At 39.3% G+C, this 17,789-nt stretch overlaps 1 protein-coding gene and 1 pseudogene across 2 annotated transcripts in view; both read left to right on the top strand.

Moving 5' to 3' along the window:
* Window positions 1-17,789, top strand: part of RHOBTB3 (Rho related BTB domain containing 3) — a 60,215-nt gene that overhangs the window by 22,866 nt on the left and 19,560 nt on the right. For both annotated transcript variants that reach the window (XM_035291189.3, XM_002744758.6), the window contains exons 7-8: window positions 7,040-7,152; window positions 11,543-11,663. In XM_035291189.3, coding sequence (XP_035147080.1) covers window positions 7,040-7,152; window positions 11,543-11,663 — 234 coding nt within the window. The remainder of the gene's footprint in view (window positions 1-7,039; window positions 7,153-11,542; window positions 11,664-17,789) is intronic.
* LOC144581529 (60 kDa heat shock protein, mitochondrial pseudogene) lies at window positions 12,134-14,306 on the top strand (annotated as a pseudogene).

Genomic DNA, 17,789 nt, shown 5'->3' with positions numbered 1-17,789 from the left:
ACCGTTGTGACTAATAATAATGTACACATATCTCTTTTGAGACCCTGCTTTTAATTTTTTGCCTATATGCACAGAAGTGGAATTGCTGGATCACATGGTAATTCTATTTTTAACTTTTTACAGAATTGCCATACTGTTTTCCACAGTAGCTCTACCATTTTTCATGTCTACAAACAGTGCACAAGTGTTCTGGTTTCTCCACATCCTTGCTAATACTTGGTTTTTATTTTTTTTTAATAGTAACCGTCTTAATGGGTAAAACGTGGTATCTAATTTTGGTATTGATTTTCATTTTCCTAATGAGTAGTGATGTCAACCATCTTTTCAAATGTTTTTGTATTTGCCTTGGTTTTAAATCTACTTGTAAAAACAATAATCTACCAAACAGGTGTGTTTAGTAATAAATATTTTGTTACTTTAAAAAAAGCCAAAATATGAGATGTGAGAATTTATTATACAATTTAGTCTTAAAGAAATAAAATATTCCAAGAGTAAATGAAATCAAGTGTCTGTACCTTAAAACCTAGCTATTCACTCTTCAGTTTAACTCTTAGATTTTGTAGGGAGTCAAAGAGAATTGCATTCAGTTTAGGAACTGAAAACCAATATCCAGTGTTAGTTGAGGTCTGATCAAATTTGGCTATGACTATCACAGGTAGTACTTTTTTTTTTTTAGCTGTGCCCTTTTTAAGATTTAGCTTGTCAAGTATTTTTCTTCTTGCCCTTTTAAAAAATCGGTAGTAACTATATTTTAAAGATAGAAGTTATATCTGAGTCATTTTAGCAAATGAATTGAAGGTCTTTCATCTAAGAGTCCCATATGAGAATAGAAAAGAACAGATGTAAAATGAATCTTAATGTAAGCATCTAAATATAAGTTTTCTGAGAACTCCTCTCTTTAATTTTCTTTACCCACTTAAAATCATGTACGAATGAACTGTTAGCCAAGGTCACGCCTTCTCTGCAATGTGTCTGGAGAAACATTTATCATTTGATTTTAGGCTTCAAATTAAGCCTAATTGGAAACAGATAAAAAGTTTATTAAGGTTTGCAAAACAAGTATTATTTTATACAAGTTGGAAAATTGGGGGCAGCCTTTATTCTAAGTAATTGATGTTAAAAATAAGATATTACCTTTTTCATGTGGGTTGTGGTCATGTAATTGTATAAGTTAAAACTTAAGTTATGATTTTGAAACGTACGGTTGCAGCACACAGATTTATGTGGATAAAAAATACATATTGGAGTAGAACGTGGTGGTAGGTTAGTGAACATTGGCTTGGAAAAGGCATAAATTAAGCACCTGTATGGCGCATGCTCAGCACATTGCCTTCACTGGGTTCTCTATAAGTTTTAGTTGAATTAAAGAGTAGGCTCATCATATGAATAAGCCAAACTAGTTGAAGACTTCGTTTAGTACTGTAGATTTTAACATTTAAACTTGGAATGTCGCAGTTCAGAATTTAAGATTTTGGAAAACTAACATGTTTACATATTCAGAGAAAAAAATGTTTTCAATGATATGTTTAAGGAACTGTGAGGGATGTGTTTGATTTTTATGCTGATTTTTCTGTTGAAATTATGTGAATTATTCAAATTTCCCACAATTATTATTGACGACTTTCAAAGGCACACGAGCACTCTGAAGTCTTATATCCTTTTTAATACAGCAGCAGTAAGATAGCTAGATATTTCTCCAGTGACTGGTCCTGCCTAGCTTTCTCCTAGGGGGGGTGTTTTATTTAATTGCAAAGTTAATACAGGCAGATGGAAAAAAAGTGAAAGAAAAGAAAAAAGTTATCCTTTTACTCCAGACCCTTTTCCCAGAGTCATTGATCTGTTCTAAATTTTTTATGCATTCATTCTGATACTGTGTGAAAGTGATGAACATACTAGGGACATTTACATTAATAAAAATGCGATCCTAGGTAGCTGCTGCTTTCCAGGGACCACAGGTGGTTTCCCATGGCAGGAGCATAGAGTGGAAGGTGATGGCTGGTGGATGATATGGTGGGCAAGGCCTGTGGAAGCTGTTCCTGCTGCTCTTAGACTTGTGCTAGAGTTCTAAGCATGATCAGACTGGGCTTTAGAAAACTCATCTCTGGTGGTGTTTGGCGAGTGGAACAGTGCAGCCAAGACAGGCATTATAGTCAGGAGGTCCCATTACTCTGGCAATGAGCCTCAGGGAGGCCAACATTCAGACAGTGGGGTGGCCCTGCCACTGGCCCTTCGTCGTCTAGACTAGTATTTTTCAAACCTTAAAGTGTTTACAGATCATCTGAGGATCTTGTTCCCATGGAGATTCTGATTCAGTTGCTGGAGTGGGGCATGAAATTCTGCATTTCCAGTTGTCTCCCAGGTGGTGCAGGATCTCTGGACTACCAGAAGCAGCTGGAGCACCTGCTTTTGGAAGAACTGGGAACCAGCCAAATCCAGCAAATTTGGGCCGAGAATTCAGTGCAGAGGCCTAGAAAGGTTACCGAGTTATCAGCTTAGGATTCAGAGTAAAAATGGAGTGAGTTGCAAGGCTGACCGATGCAGAGCTATTCGGAACTGGGGCTCTACCAGCCCTGTTGTGTTTCTGCCTGACGGAAGGAAAAGTGGGTGCTTAGTGGTTGGGTGGAAACTAAGTAAACCTGGAGTAGGAAATGAAGGGCAAGCAGGCATGATGGTGTGGAGAACCTGCTGAGCTACAGGTCTTTCAACCAGTTCAGAGTCCTGGTTTCTTAACCTGACACTGACCCGTCCTATTTTGGCTGTGATCTCTCCTTGTACGTCATGGCCAGAGCTGGAGGTGCTGTCCAGTCTGAGCCGGGGCACAGGCCATTGACCTGGGGCTGCAAAGACCCAGATGCTTGTTGAGGAAAAGGGAAAATAACTGGTTCTGCAGGTACCTATTTATTATTCTTTAATTATTTACAGATTACCACCTCTGGCTCAAGGAAAAGTGTCATTTACATTATGTTAAAAAGATGTCAAAGCTGTGTTTGCACAGAAAAGACAATTTTGAAAAATGCAGAAAATTAAGAGAAAAAAAATTTACCCAGATTCTGCTGTCGACAGAAAATGTCTAAACATTTATTGTTTTGTTTTATCCTCTAGTCATTTGTTTGTATATGAATAAGTGACTGTTTTTGAAAAAATATATTTTGTAATCAAATGAAACAAAAATTTTAAACCTACACTCTTCTCAGAGACTTCAATAAAGGGGCCAGGGCTGTTTTTTGTTGTAGTTTTTCTTAACATTTTTAAGCCTGTGAATGGAACATATGTTAAGGCACAGCTAGGCAGTGGTTTCCCACAGAAGCGCTGTGGTCTGCCCTTGGGTTATGCTAGAGACACGTTGAGCACAGGACTCATTTGTCTGTGCTCTCATCAGTCGGGTTGGTAATGCAGAGGTTGAACTCCATCATTGGCTCAGGAATATTTGCCCTGAGCAAACATGGGCTAGAAAAGTACAATAAGCCTATCGCCTGTCCTTATCTTTTTTTTAAATAACCAAATTACAAAGAATATCTTTATTCTTTTTAAATAACATGGTTTTTTTTAACCTTTAGGCATTTGAAATTTGGTGTGTATTGTGTCACCATGAATATTTGGTTCTTTATTTAGGAGGGACCTGTTTAACAACAGTCCAGTTAACATTTTACACATACATATTCCTATTCAAATTTTTGATTCAACAGTCAAGGTATGTCTGTTTTGTATATGTTAGTTTTCTATTGAATAATAACAAACACTGCATAATGTATGAGTACTTAATGACTAATCCTAAGGAACAAGGCGTAATGTGATAAGTGGGGCCAGCCCTTTCCTGGTCTTCAGGGAGTAATTCTTACATGACATACAACTGTAACATTCTTATAATACTTGATACAGTCTTATGCTTACACATTCCTGAGTCACATGATCTCAGATGGTTAGGAAGTGAAGTATTTGTAAGAACCTTAAGAATTTAGCTTTGAGCTCTTCCTGCCACAGATGGCCCTTGGAGTTTCACATCACTTATTGAAATGCCATCCGAGTAGATAAATATGTGGAAACAAGCTTTCGTCTTCAGTTTGCATAGCATTCTCCAGTTCTTAGAATTTTTCCGTGGCATGCTCTTTTCTGTATTGCATAAAAACACAGGCTGGTATACATGAGTATACCATGAGCTCTAAAGTCTAAGTGAATTCAGTGCTTTAAGAAGTTAACTAAAGAAAACCCCAGTCAGTAATGCAAGATGTCATCCTGCCCTTGTCTGTAGTCAATCAATCAGTAAAGTTATGCAAGATGAGTAAGTTCTGGACACCTGCTATATGACATTGTGCATATTGTTAATGATATTGTATTATACACTTAAAAGTTTGCTAAGAGGGTAAATCTGATGTTACATGTTTTTACCATAGGAAAAATAAAAGGAAAGTCCCAGCCTTAGGAGTATTGGTTTATTAGGACCTAAAAGCCTCAAAGAGTCAAAGATGACTTGATTAATGTTTCTAGTTATGAAAACAGCCCAATCATTAGTGTGCTCTTGAAAATTAGTCTTACTTTCATTTTCACTGATTGGTTCTTCCTGTGAATGTTCTCAGACAGCTCAGTGGCCTGTGGGGATTTACCTGCTACTAATTCCAACTATTTAGATTATTTGATGCTTGCTTGCTTTTAGATAATCTTCTGAATGGAGATATTTCAAGGATGGTTTTTAGTTAATATGCTTTTGCTTAAATAACTTAATGTAACTTTCACATATGTAAGCATGTTAAAGAACACAGAGACAGTATTTGTGTTCTTCTTTAGACTGTATGAGTGTAGACAATAAAAAATACCTACATCTTCTCTTTCCTGCATACCACTAACTGTGTGTTTGGGTAATGGCTGAAATTTCTTTCCCTTCTTTCTTTTTCTTTTGAGACAGATCCTCACTCTGTCGCTCAGGCTGGAGTGCAGTGGCATGATCATGGCTCATGGAAATCTCTACCTCCTGAGTTCAAGCAATTCTCCTGCCTCAGCCTCCCAAGTAGCTGGGATTACAGGAGCATGCCACTATGCCCAGCTAATTTTTGTATTTTTTAGACACAGGATTTTCCCTTGTTGGCCAGGCTGGTCTCTAACTCAATGGCTGAAATTTCTAAAGGGAAAGTAGTGGTTGGCAGCAGCATACAATGCACACTAGGGTCACCAGAGAGGATTTTAAAACACTGATGCCAGAGGCTTCAGCCCCAGAAATTCTAATTTACTTGATCTGGAGATGAGACCTCCTCTGGTGGTATTTTGTAAAAGATCCCACCCAGGTATATATAATACACAGGTATGGTTGGTAATCACTGGGATAGAGTACTTTTCTTGATCTGGGATCCGTTGGCTTCCAAGGGGTTCTTATGCCCTGTGATATTGTTATACTGACTGTAACATTTGTATGTGCATATGAAATTTCCTGGTGATAAAATCCAAAGAATTTATCAGATTGGAAAAAGAAGATGTGGCCACAAAGTTAAAATGCATTTGTGCAGAAAGAGAAAAACAGAAATCACAGTGCTCTTCTAGACTACACAGCTTTGGGAATTTGAGGAGGAAGGCAACAATCAGTGAAGGCATAAAGAGAGCTAGCAAAGGCAGAAAGAAGCAGTGGTGTGCTAGAGCTGGCACCAGCTTGTGAGAGCGTAGTGTGCTTATCATTCCCATTTCCTTGTTCTGTGATGTCATGTTGGTAGCATCACAAAAATGGCAAATGCTACATATCATTTGATTCCCTCTCCCAGGGCACACTATAAGTATTAGGAAGGCCAGGTAGGGAGACAGTGAAAGGGTGCACAAGAGCGCTCAGTGCTGCAGGGCTCAGCTGTAAAGAGCCTGAGAGCTTCTGGACTTGCAGTCTGCCCCTTCCGATTGGATTTGGTTCCAGTTGATACAGACTGGCTGCAGTCACCTGATCTCATTGGTTTAATAAGTGTTTATGTGCCTGCCTCATTCCACAGTATCCGTGGAGGCATCTGGTGAGTGCTGAATACATGAAGGAAAACATGGGAATAAATAGACTGAGAGCAGATAGAACAAAGAAGTGAAGTGACTTGTCACCTAGCGGTTAATAGCTGAGATAGAACTGGATCCTAGGTCTCCTAACTGTACTGCCCAAGTAGGCTTCTTGAATTATATTTTTATGAGTTAGGACCTTCTTTAAATCATAGGATGGATGAGGGTAATCTCTTGGAATATCATGATCAGACTCGTGCTTTTGAAAACTCACCAGCTTAGAGTAATAGGATAGATTTGATGGGAAAATGGCCTTAGGGAGCAGGGAGGTTGGATAGGAGGTTGCTGTAGGCCAAGTGAGAGAAGTCCTTGAGGAAAAGGTCAGCTTTTGCTGACCGTAGAATAAGAATTTTGTAAGACATAGAGGAAAAGGGGCTGACAGAGTGGGAGAAGTTAAGTGAGACTAGGAAGAGGGTTTTGAAGTGGGCTGGCTAAAGGCAAGGGATGGCGGGGTGATTTTGCTCCAATGACATGATCATTTAGAGCATCAGGAAACGATGTAGCTCCCTTCCTTAGGCTGGTTTTGTAGAATTGGCTCTCAGACATTCCAGTCAGACCCTGACAATGCATGAGACCTTCTGAATGCATGCTGTTGCTGCTGCATGTTCCTCTACCGGATGATAGTCACTGCCGTCCATGACTAGTAAGATTTCATTCACCCTCGGGAAAGACCACATCTACCTTCTTACTCAGGGCAAGTAAATAATTTGGGTGCTGATCCACTTGTCATGGTAACTCATATTCAGACCACTGCTGTTGTCACTAACTGGCCACCTATTACAGAGAGGTAGCAGCAGTCCAGAAAGGAAGACTTCAGATTTTAAGAAATAATTTAGAGGAAGTTAAACTGGTTTTTTTTAAAATACGAGTGCTGTTTAAATGTTTTAGTATAATTATAAGGTTATATGCATGGTAAAGAAAAAATAAAAGAAAGCACTATATAGGGAGTGTTGATATTTAATAAGAGATTTACTTTTCTTCCTGAATTAAACAAAAAATTCAGCATGTACTAATTTGTTTACAGGTGCTTTTCAGTGGGAAGAATTGGAAGAAGATATCAGGAAGAAGTTGAAAGATTCTGGGGATGTTTCAAATGTAATTGAGAAAGTTAAATGCATTTTAAAAACACCAGGAAAGGTAAATTAATTTTCTGTTAATTTACTTTGACTCTCTGAATTATAACTCACATGCAATGATGAATACAAAATTGAGTGTTTAGAAGAGTCAAATACTATATAAATCTAAATGTTTCTTTTTTGAGATGGAGTCTCACTCTATAGCCCAGGTTGGAGTGCAGTGGCATGATCTCAGGTCACTGTAACCTCCGCCTCCCGGGTCCCAGTTCAAGCAATTCTCCTACCTCAGCCTCCCAAGTAGCTGGGATTACAGGCAGACACCACCATGCCCAGCTAATTTTTGTATTTTTTTAGTAGAGACAGGGTTTCACCATGTTGGCCAGTCAGGTCTTGAACTCCTGACCTCGTGATCCGTCCGCCTTGGCTTCCCAAAGTGCTGGGATTACAGGCGTGAGCCATGCTTCCGGCCAATGTTGTTCTTAAGTATATTTTGCCATTTGAATATTTAAAACATAAACATGGGTTATTTGCATTTTAGATTTTGTGTGTGTTGCGGGGTGGGATTGTGTGACACGGTCTCACTGTGTTGCCCAGGTGGGAGTGCAATGTCATGATCTTGGCTCAATGCAGCCTCCACCTCCTGGGTGCAAATGATACCTCCCACCTCAGCCTCCTGAGGAGCTAGGACTACAGATGTGCACCAACACACCTGGCTAATTTTTATACTTTTTGTAGAGACTGGGTTTTTCCACGTTGCCCAGGGTGGTCTCAAACTCCTGGGCTCAAGCGATCTGCCCGCTGTAGCCTCTGGGGAGCTGGGATTACAGGCATGAGCCATCACACTTGGCCCTATCTTAGATTTTAACTTATGCAAAAATTAAAATACGTATGAGTCATGTCTTTAAAATACTTGTTTATGAATTCTGCCTTCTGAAACATTCCCCTGGAGCTCTGGGAATACACCATCTATAGCAGGAATAAAAGGCTGCTTAATTTGTCCAGGTACAGTTAAAGTTATTAGAGGGGGTACCTTTGAACTCCTCACGACTTAAGTCTCATGTAATTTTTGAGAGGAAGGCAGTTTTGCATGTCCCTTTTCAAGTGTTCTGAAAAATCGATTCAACAGTGTGAACAGTTAAGGATTATCTCATCAATTATAGGTTCAAAATTATATTCAGGTTTATAAAAACAGACTGTATATTGCCATAGACTGGCGCACATTAGAACTCTAGTTACTTGGATTGTATAGTCTGTAGGGTTTTAAAAAAACATTTAAAAAATTTTAAGACATACAATTTAGCCAATGTATTCTTTTTTCTGATTTTGTGATATGCAAATTGACTGCAGTAGATAAATAAGGTTAAGTTATATGCAATGCTTAATGAAATATAGGTATATACTATGAGAAAAATGATTATTCCTTTAATTTTTAATACAGATGACTCCTCTACCCTCTAAAACCTATTATTAACATTTTAAAGTTAATATTTTACAAATGTAAAGCTGTACTAACTTTTAGTGAAGATTCTTGATTGTTCTTTATTGAAAAATAGTCTTTTTTTGTAAACAAAGTAATGTAGAATTAAGAGGTAAGTTTTTTTCTTTAGTTACACAGTGAAGCAGGTATACAGAAGCTGTCCAGTTTTACAAGTCTATGGCAGGACAGTAGCTCTTGCAATCTAATTCAACTAAATAATCCTTTGTAAAAATGTGCACATATGCCTACGTTCTCATTTTCAGCAGTTAATCTAGTTGTCTTGATTAACTTGTTCATGGACCAGTGAAAATGTATCTCACATGCATTTGTCTCCTCTCCAAACTTCTGCCCTCCCATCTTTTTCATATTCAAGACAAAATTGATGAGGGAATCTGATTATAGATTCTCTCACTCTCCAGTTCTCTCTCATACATTCATGTGTATTATACATCTATAAAATATTCTATAATATACATCTATAAAAAATTCATAGCCTGTATATGGCTGACAAGTACAGAAATGTTGCCTTTCCTTCTAACCCTGAACCTTTTCTTGAGTCTGATTCTGAACACATTCCTTTGAATACTGAGAATAAAACGAATTCTTGTCGGGAAAGAGGAAGGCAGGGTGATATGATTCCATGATACTGCACTGAATTCCCTCCTCTGCATGGGGGGAAAGAAGAGTTCTTTCACCCCTTCTTCCTGAGCTTTCCCAGGGTTAGGTGCTCTCTCATTCACTGAGTACCACACAGGGATGTAACCCTGATGGACTAGGGAAATATAGATCACAGTTGTGACTCTACCACAGTTATCTCTGTGGCTTTGAGTAAGTTAAGGCTTCTATAAAATGAGGGATAAATTGGATGGTTTCTGAAGCCTCTCTGGGCTCTCCATTTCGGTGACACTTTTTGACTGTTACTCTCCTGTATGCATGGCAGTCACTTGACTCCCATAACCAAATTTCTTCTGTGTGTAGGATGGTATGTTGTGTATAGGATCTGAGAATGACTTTATAGGACCAGGATTTGTATGATCCTGTTTTACCTCTGTTTTGCTCATGGGTCCCATTCTGGAATGTTTTCTTCTGCCTTAGGAGGAAGAATAGTATCATTTTCTCCCCTTCATCAAAGATTTTAAACTTCCCACCATAGTAGATTAATTTAGAGTGAAAAGTAGATGTCATTTATTCTTACTACTGCTAAGGTTGTATGTTTATTTCTTAGGGATAAAGCTTTTAGAGTTCCCTAGCTAGCCGAGCAGAGGGTTAGAGTTCTGACCAGGTCTGGGGTTCTGAGATTCAGCAGGGGGAATGGGTGGAGACTCAGAATTTAAAGTGAATAAAATATGATACTTCAATAAAAATCATAACTAAATCATTCAAAATTAGAGAACAATGTAGACTTTAGGCAAGATTGCAGTCCTAGTGAATCCTAGTATTTAAAATGACTTATTTTTTTTATCATTTGGGTAACACTACCTGAAAAAATTCATGCAGTTTTGTTTATCCACTGTAAATAGAGAGAGTAAACTTAAACAAAAAAAAAAAAAGAAAGAAAGAAAAGAAATGGGTGGGGGGTATGGAAAGGGAGGCTGGCCCTTGACTTCCAGGGTTGGCACAAAGGGGATGCCTGAAGACCACAGAAAGGATAGAGCACTGAAGCCTGAGTCACACAGAGTGGCTGCTCTTGGACCTGCCAGCTCCAGCCAGGCACGACAAGACAGACAAGGTGTCAAGGGAGAACGTCTCTGGAATGCCAAATCAGAAACCCAGGAAACTCTTTATAGGTTCTGGTGGACTCTGCTGTGAGTAGGAAGGACAATTAGGACTATAAGATTGGAGATTAAGATGGAGGTGAAACAGCTGGGTAAGGAGGTGAACCAAACCTGTAATCCTAGCATTTTGGGAGGCTGAGATGAGCAGTTGCCTGAGGTCAGGAGTTTGAGACCAGCCTGGGAGACATGGCAAAACCCTGTCTCTACAAAAAATTAACCAGGCATGGTAGTGCACACCTGTAGCCTCGCTTCTTGGGAAGTTGAGGCAGGAGAATCGCTTGAGCCTGGGAGGTAGAGGTTGCAGTGAGCCAAGATCGCGCCATTGCACTCCAGCCTGGGCCACAGAGTGAGACACCATCTCAAAAAAGTTGGAGGCGAACCAATTCATTACTCTCAGTTATTTTTTAAATGTCCACTCCTTTAAGAGAAAGTGTTAAGCTAGTAGAATATGGTGTGATAAGGGAAAAATGTATTTTTTTTCAGAGACAGGGTCTCACTCTGTCACCAGGCTGGAGTGCAGTGGCGCAATCTCAGCTCACTACAGCCTGCCTCCCAGGTTCAAGTGATTCTACTGCCTCCGTCGCCCAAGCAGCTGGGATTACAAGTGCATGCCACCACACCTGGCTAATTTCTGTATTTTCGGTAGAAACAAGGTTTCGCTATGTTGGCCAAGCTGGTCTCAAACTCCAGACTTCAAGTGATCTGCCTACCTTGGCCTCCAAAGTGCTGGGACTACAGGCATGAGCCACTGTGCCTGGCTGAAAAATGTATTTTTCTTAATTACAAATCAAGTGCTTTCTTAATGAACGCATTAGGTTACATGTGTAAACATATTTTAGTAGGCATTTGTATGGGGTTGGACTACTCTTGTCTGTTTCCCGACAGAGACTCACAAGGTTTCAGAACCTTGCATGGAGTTGAGTTTTCACTTAGGCAATTCATTTACTCCTGCGAATGCTGAAGAGAGCACTGTTGTTCACTGACAGGCAGCCCATAAAGTCCTTTTTTATTTTCATTTTTTTTGAACCCATACACTTCTTGAAGGTAAGTTCCCTTGAATCCTATGATCAGAGATGCCACAGATTGGGGAATCATATTTCTTTAGAGATTTAGCACAATTTTCCAAATTCTCAGCCTTGCCTATGTGTTATCAAAGCATATTAAACAACCTTTCTCCTTTATTTGTGTTTTCCCTATAGATTAATTGCCTAAGGAATTGCAAAACCTATCAAGCCAGAAAACCTCTGTGGTTTTATAACACTTCCCTCAAGTTTTTCCTTAATAAGCCGATGCTTGCCGACGTTGTCTTTGAAATTCAAGGTATGGATCAACTTTTACAAAGTTTATGATTCATTTTTATTTCTTATTTTCTTTCCTTGCTTTCTACTTCAGGTTTGAGTGTTTGGTGTGAAAGAATGATTTTTCCCTATTCCAGGATGTAAATTAATATTACCTTAATGTCAACAAAATCTTCCAGGTAAATAGGAAGTATTTTTAGTATTTTATAAAAATGAGAAAAGAAATTTATATTTCCCTTTGTATTTTTTCCTTTGCCATATGCTTCATCACTTTTAGGGCCTAGCAAGAGACGGGATGATCTGTAATATTTTATTATATATTTTGTGTGTAGAAGATCCTAGTGTTTGCTACATCTGGAGCTAACCCCCTTAAAATTATGTTACCTCTAGCTTATTTTATTCAGCTCTCTTCCTTTCTATTTGAGCAAAAGGAATTGGCCATTATTTTATTCCTCTGTCTTCTATTTCTTTTGAGCAAAAGGATTGAGAGTTATGCCTGGCACACCCCAGGCACCCACAGATATTGCTACATTTATTACTCAGAGCACTCTGAGAATTTCATCACCAAAGCAACTGAGAGCTGCTTCTTATCTCTGTAAGAAAGTAAGGCTACCTAATTTTAATGAAGATGAGCTGTTTGAATGCCCATTATTGATTACTCGCTTGGATAATTTTGTCACTTTAGTAGACTAAGATCTAAAGAATGTGGTGGGAGCTGCCAGCCTACAGGTGCCACCAGTCTGGGGGAGAGGTGGAGGGAGGGGACACAGGCTCATTGCCTTGTGCGTCTTGCACTCTGTCCCTCACTGGCCACTGACCTGCCTGACTTCACAAGCTCTGCCCCTGCCCGGCAGAAATACTTGGATTACCCACAGTCTTAACGCAGATGAGACCAGTGTCAGGATACTGGGTCCTCATCTCACTTGGGCCTATGCCAAAGATGTAAAATTTGGTGCAGGTGCCTGAGCCTTAATGCTTCAAGGTGTTGATCTTTTAGCCAATGCCATAGCTGCTACATTGGCACCAAAGGAAAGAACTATGATTATTGAATGGAGCTGGGTACGTCCCAGAATAACAAAAGATGATGTGACTGTCGCAGAGTCAATTGGCTTAGAGGATAAATATAAAAATACTGGAGCTAAGCTTGTTCGAGATGTTGCCAATAACACAAATGAAGAGGCTGGGGATGGCACCACCACTGCTCCTGTACTGGCATGCCCTATGGTCAGGAAAGGCTTCAAGAAGGTTGGCAGAGGGGCTAATCCAGTGAAAATCAGGAAACGTGATGTTAGCTGTTGATGCTCTAATTGCTGAACTTAAGAAGCAGTCTAAACCCTGTGACAGCCCCTGAAGAAATTATTCAGGTTGCTGCAATGTCTGCAAATAGAGATAAAGAAATCGGCAATATCATTTCTCAAGCAATGAGAAAGGTTGGAAGAAAGGCTGTCATCACAGTAAAAGGATGGAAAAACATTAAATCGTGAATTAGAATCACCATATCTAATTTTTGCATACCTTATTAATACGTCAAATAATTAGGCTAAATTTTCGATGTATTAAATTAACTGATTAATACATCGAAAGATCAGAAACATGAATTCAAGGATGCCTATATTCTGTTGAGTAAAACAGAAATGTCTAGTGCCCTGTCTATTGTACCTGCTCTTGAAATTGCCAGTACTCACTATAAGCCTTTGGCTATCATTGCTGAAGGTGTTGATGGAGAAGGTCTATGAATATGCTCAAAGTTGGTCTTCAGGTTGTAGCCGTGAAAGTTCCAGGTTTGTTGACAATAGAAAGAACTAGTGTAAAGATATGGCTATTGCTGCTGGTGGTGCAGTGTTTGGAGAAGTGGAGTTGACCCTAAATCCTGAAGGTGTTCAGCCTCATAACACAGGAAAAATTGGAGCGGTCATTGTGACCAAAAGCGATGTTACGCTCTGCAAAGGAAATGGTGACGCGTCTTGAATTGAAAACTGTATTCAAGAAATCATTGAGCAGTTAGATATCACAGCTAGTGAATATGAAAAGGAAAAACTGAAGGAATGGCAAAACCTTCAAATGGAGTAGCTAGCTGTGCTGAAGGTTGATGTGACAATTGATGTCACAATGAATGGAAAGAAAGACAGAGTTACTCTTAATGCTGTAAGAGCTGCTTTGAAGAAGACATCATTCTGGGACGGGGTTGTGCCTTGCTTCAGTACATTCCAATCTTGGACTCATTAATTCCAACTAATGAAAATCAAAAATTGGTATAGAAATTATTAAAAGAATACTCAACATTCTGACAATGACCGCTGCTAGGAATGCAGGTGTTGAAGGATCTGTGGTACTTGAGACAATTACACAGTGTTCCTCAGAAGTTGGTTATGGAGCTATGGTTGGGGATTTTGTGAATATGGTGGAAAGGAATCACTGACCCAATGAAGGATGCGAGAACTCCTTCATTAGACATTGCTGGGTGGCTTCTCTGTTAATTACAGCGGAAGTTGTAGTCACAGAAATTCCTAAAGAAGAGAAGGACCCTGGAATGGGTGCAGTGGGTGGAATGGGAGTTGGCATTCCTGATTCCTAGAATAGGGCTTTACCTTTATTAATGAACTGTGATAGAGAGCTCAAGGCAGTATTTCTCACCATTAACTACAGAGAAGTCATTTGAAGAAAATGAAGAAAAGGCTGGGTGATGTTTTGAAAAAATTACTGTAACTATCAGTTGCTGGTTTCAACTGACAATAAATAGCAATTTACTGTCATTGTCTATGCCTACTAATAATTTGTTTTGTATTTTTGATTAAAAAGACATTTGATACTGGGTGAAAGAGCCACGTCCCAATGTACTGCTTTCAGCTTAAATCACTGAGGCGTTTTTACTACCATGCTGTTAAAATCAGGATTTTAGTGCTTGCTAACAGCAGGTGAGAAGTTAAGGAGAGGCTTTTCTGTGGAGAGTAAAAATAACTATACAAAGTAAAGGAATACCCAATTATGGGACAGCCTTTACATAATACAAATTTATTTAAAGTTAAAAAAAAGAATGAATTGTCAGATACCTTCAGTTATGGAAGAAAGATGGAAGGAGCTGTTTTCCAATGAAAATCTAAGTAGAACTTTAGATGGGCAATTACTAAAAGGAAGACATAATCTAATTTTATGGTAGAATTGTGTAGCAGCTAACAGTAAGCATTTACTCTTAAAAATATTTCCTCAGAAAGATGCACAGTACTTTTAACTTTGGTCATATGCCAAGACAGGGAATTGGAAACTTTCCAGTGTACCTTCCAACGAGCCACTGCCAGCCCCATGTGCAGTGTGAGCCTGGGATGCTGAAAGTAGGGCAGCGAAAGTGACCTTGGGATACAGAAGAGTGACTGGGAAAAGCTCACAAGAGGCCACAGACTTTATAGCATGCTTTCGAAATTTTAGACAGACCTAAAACGGGCTCTAAGCCCTTCATATGATCACACCTTGATTTATTTGTTGCCTAAATACAGATCCAAAGTGTATATCTAAAGACAGCTTTCATACATTATTCACTATAGATAGGGCATGCCTAGTCAGGGATGAAGCTCCTGGTGATTACAGAATTCTCTCATTAGCTTCTAGGAGAAAAATCTCTGTTGATAAAGACATTTATTAAAAGTGCTTGGTATGCTCTATCCATACCAGAGAAACATAGGAATAGATAATTTGGTAACAAATCATCTAAGAAGCTTCTCATTTCAACAGAAAAGACTACATCTATTGTTAAGAATAAATATGATTGGTAAATTTAAAAGTATTTCCACCTTTCTAAAATGAATGTTTAGACAAGTCTGCTTTACGGAGATGGAGTCAGTTTCTGTGTTCTGAAAGGAGAAAGATGCCCCTGGAGGTGGCTGAATGCTGTCTTCCAAATGTCTTCCCAGGGGGCACCCGTGATTTAGGGTTGATTGGACTCATACTGAGCTGACTCCACCAGATGGAGATAAGGTGGGGGCAAACCATTCCAGTGAGCATGTAACAACCTAGGGCACTGCTTTTCGTAACCAGAAAAAGAATTAGCAATCTGAAGGTTATATGGTGAATGAACATATGAGAGTAGTGTCTAGTGGTGTTTGATTCAAACCGTGGTGCATTCTGGTAGATGTCTTCTGTCCTAACATAGTGTTAGTCTTAATCAGACCAAGCATCTCTGATCTTCCTGGATGTTCTATGCATGTTCTAGCTACTGGTTCTGTGGCCAAAACTGACCAATCTATTACCATTTGTATAGTATTTGATACAAATCAGATACAGTGTATTCGATTAGGTATTTACTTCCTAAGTCATGAGTATGTTTTAGTCCTCTGTTTTTTTTTTTTTAGCCTAGGTCCCCTTGATTGGAGTTTTGGATGTTCCCAAACCCCTCAATCATCCCCTAAGACTCTGGAATTTTAGGTTATTCTCTAAATGACTAATCTCATTCTTTGTGTGTGTGTGCTTTAGAAGTCTAGCTGTGAGAAGGAAGCCATAATTCCTGGTCGCAGGAAGAAACTCAAAATTTCCACAAATACAGGCTCAATGTTGTTACATTGCTGTGTCTCCTACAGTCCCTAGAACTGTGACTGGCCTTTAATAAATGGCTATTGATAGTAAGATTAATGATTCTGAACTTGGGAATCAACCACGGAAGCATAAATGTGCTTGAAGAAGACTTTGCATTGTAATAAACTTGTAAAAGGAAAGAGAATTCATCTCTTTGCCAGGGATGTTCATTTTGCAGCATAGTTTGAACGCAATATTTTTCAAGTAAATTGAATATGAATGCCTGGCCCCATGATACGTTAATGAATTACGGGTTGTCTCCCATCCCCACCATTTCTCTCTTGCTTTGTTATGAAAGAGCTACCAAATTTGCTTATAATTAGCATAGGACACATTGGCATCAAACATTATGTTAGCGTAACTCACTGAAAAGATTTTCAAAGGGAATATGCAACACATGAAAACATTTATCATAGAGAGAGAAAAGCAGTGATGTGGAAAATCCTTGCTCCTCCTAATCTCTTGCTTTTCTTTTGTGATTGTACCTGCTACAGGTAGGTAATCACTTTGTCCTTCTTCCCCTCCTGCCCTTTAGGCAGGGGCTGGGGTCAGGAAGGGCTGGCTGCATGCCTGTGCTGATGAGGTGCAGCAACTGCTATGGTGCTCTTTATTGCCTCCCTACCTCTAAAATCTAGTCTCCCTAGGAGTCGGAAGCTGGGAACAGCAGGAATGGTGGAGGCAGGATCTGGCAGCAGCTTCTCTAAAGTCAGCGGTAGGCGAGGCACACCAGCTCCTGTAAGTTGGGGAGGGGAGCTGCAGAAGGCAGCAGCAGTGTCGTTTTCTCTGGATAGGCCCCAATTCCGGCTTTGGCTTTGCGTCCTGACCAGTGTGACCATGGGCAAGTCACCTGACATTTCTTGTCTTTGAGTCTTGTTTGTGAAGAGAAGAGGGTGATGAACCACATAGATTCTAAAAGGTTCTTTTTAGTGTAGCCATTCCCCTTTGATTCTCCATGCACTGCTTGCAGGGTTGCAGTGAGAAAACCAAGGAGAAATTTGGAGCTAAAAGTTGAGTGAATTCTTGCTCCTTTCATGGTCAAAATATGTGACCACCAGCCCATTGAATGGAATGGAGCATGTTTAAATTCGCCTCACTGTGGTCACTCTGGCAGCAGGCTCAGCTTACTAGGGCCATTTCTCTGATGTACTTTGGGAATTCTTCCAAAATGTATAGGGAGAAGTAGAAAAACCAGAGGCATTCTGAGTGAGGAAAGAAGCAGATGACTCAGCGAATCACCAATCTACTTCATCTCCTTGGATAGGAAATAGTTGAATTTCATGAATAAATTTTATCTTTTTCTGATTATGAAAGTCATATATGATTGTTGTAGACAAGCGTGCACAGAATGATCACATTTGTAGAAAATGTCTGTTTTGTTCATATGTGAATTAAAAGGGTCAGAAAGGATATATTCCATATTGTAAACAGAGGTCATCTTCAGGAAATGAAATAGGCATGGTGATTAGAAAAATGTTATAAATGCTCATTGTAGGACAGTCAGATATAAAGATACAAAAAATAAAAAAATAAAAATCACCCATCATACTGTGCCGCAATAACAATCTCAGTTTTATTTTAGCATAAT

Source organism: Callithrix jacchus, chromosome 2 (genome assembly GCF_049354715.1).
Source record: "Callithrix jacchus isolate 240 chromosome 2, calJac240_pri, whole genome shotgun sequence".
NCBI classification, from domain to species: Eukaryota; Metazoa; Chordata; class Mammalia; order Primates; family Cebidae; genus Callithrix; species Callithrix jacchus.
This window is presented reverse-complemented; position numbering and strand designations above follow the sequence as displayed.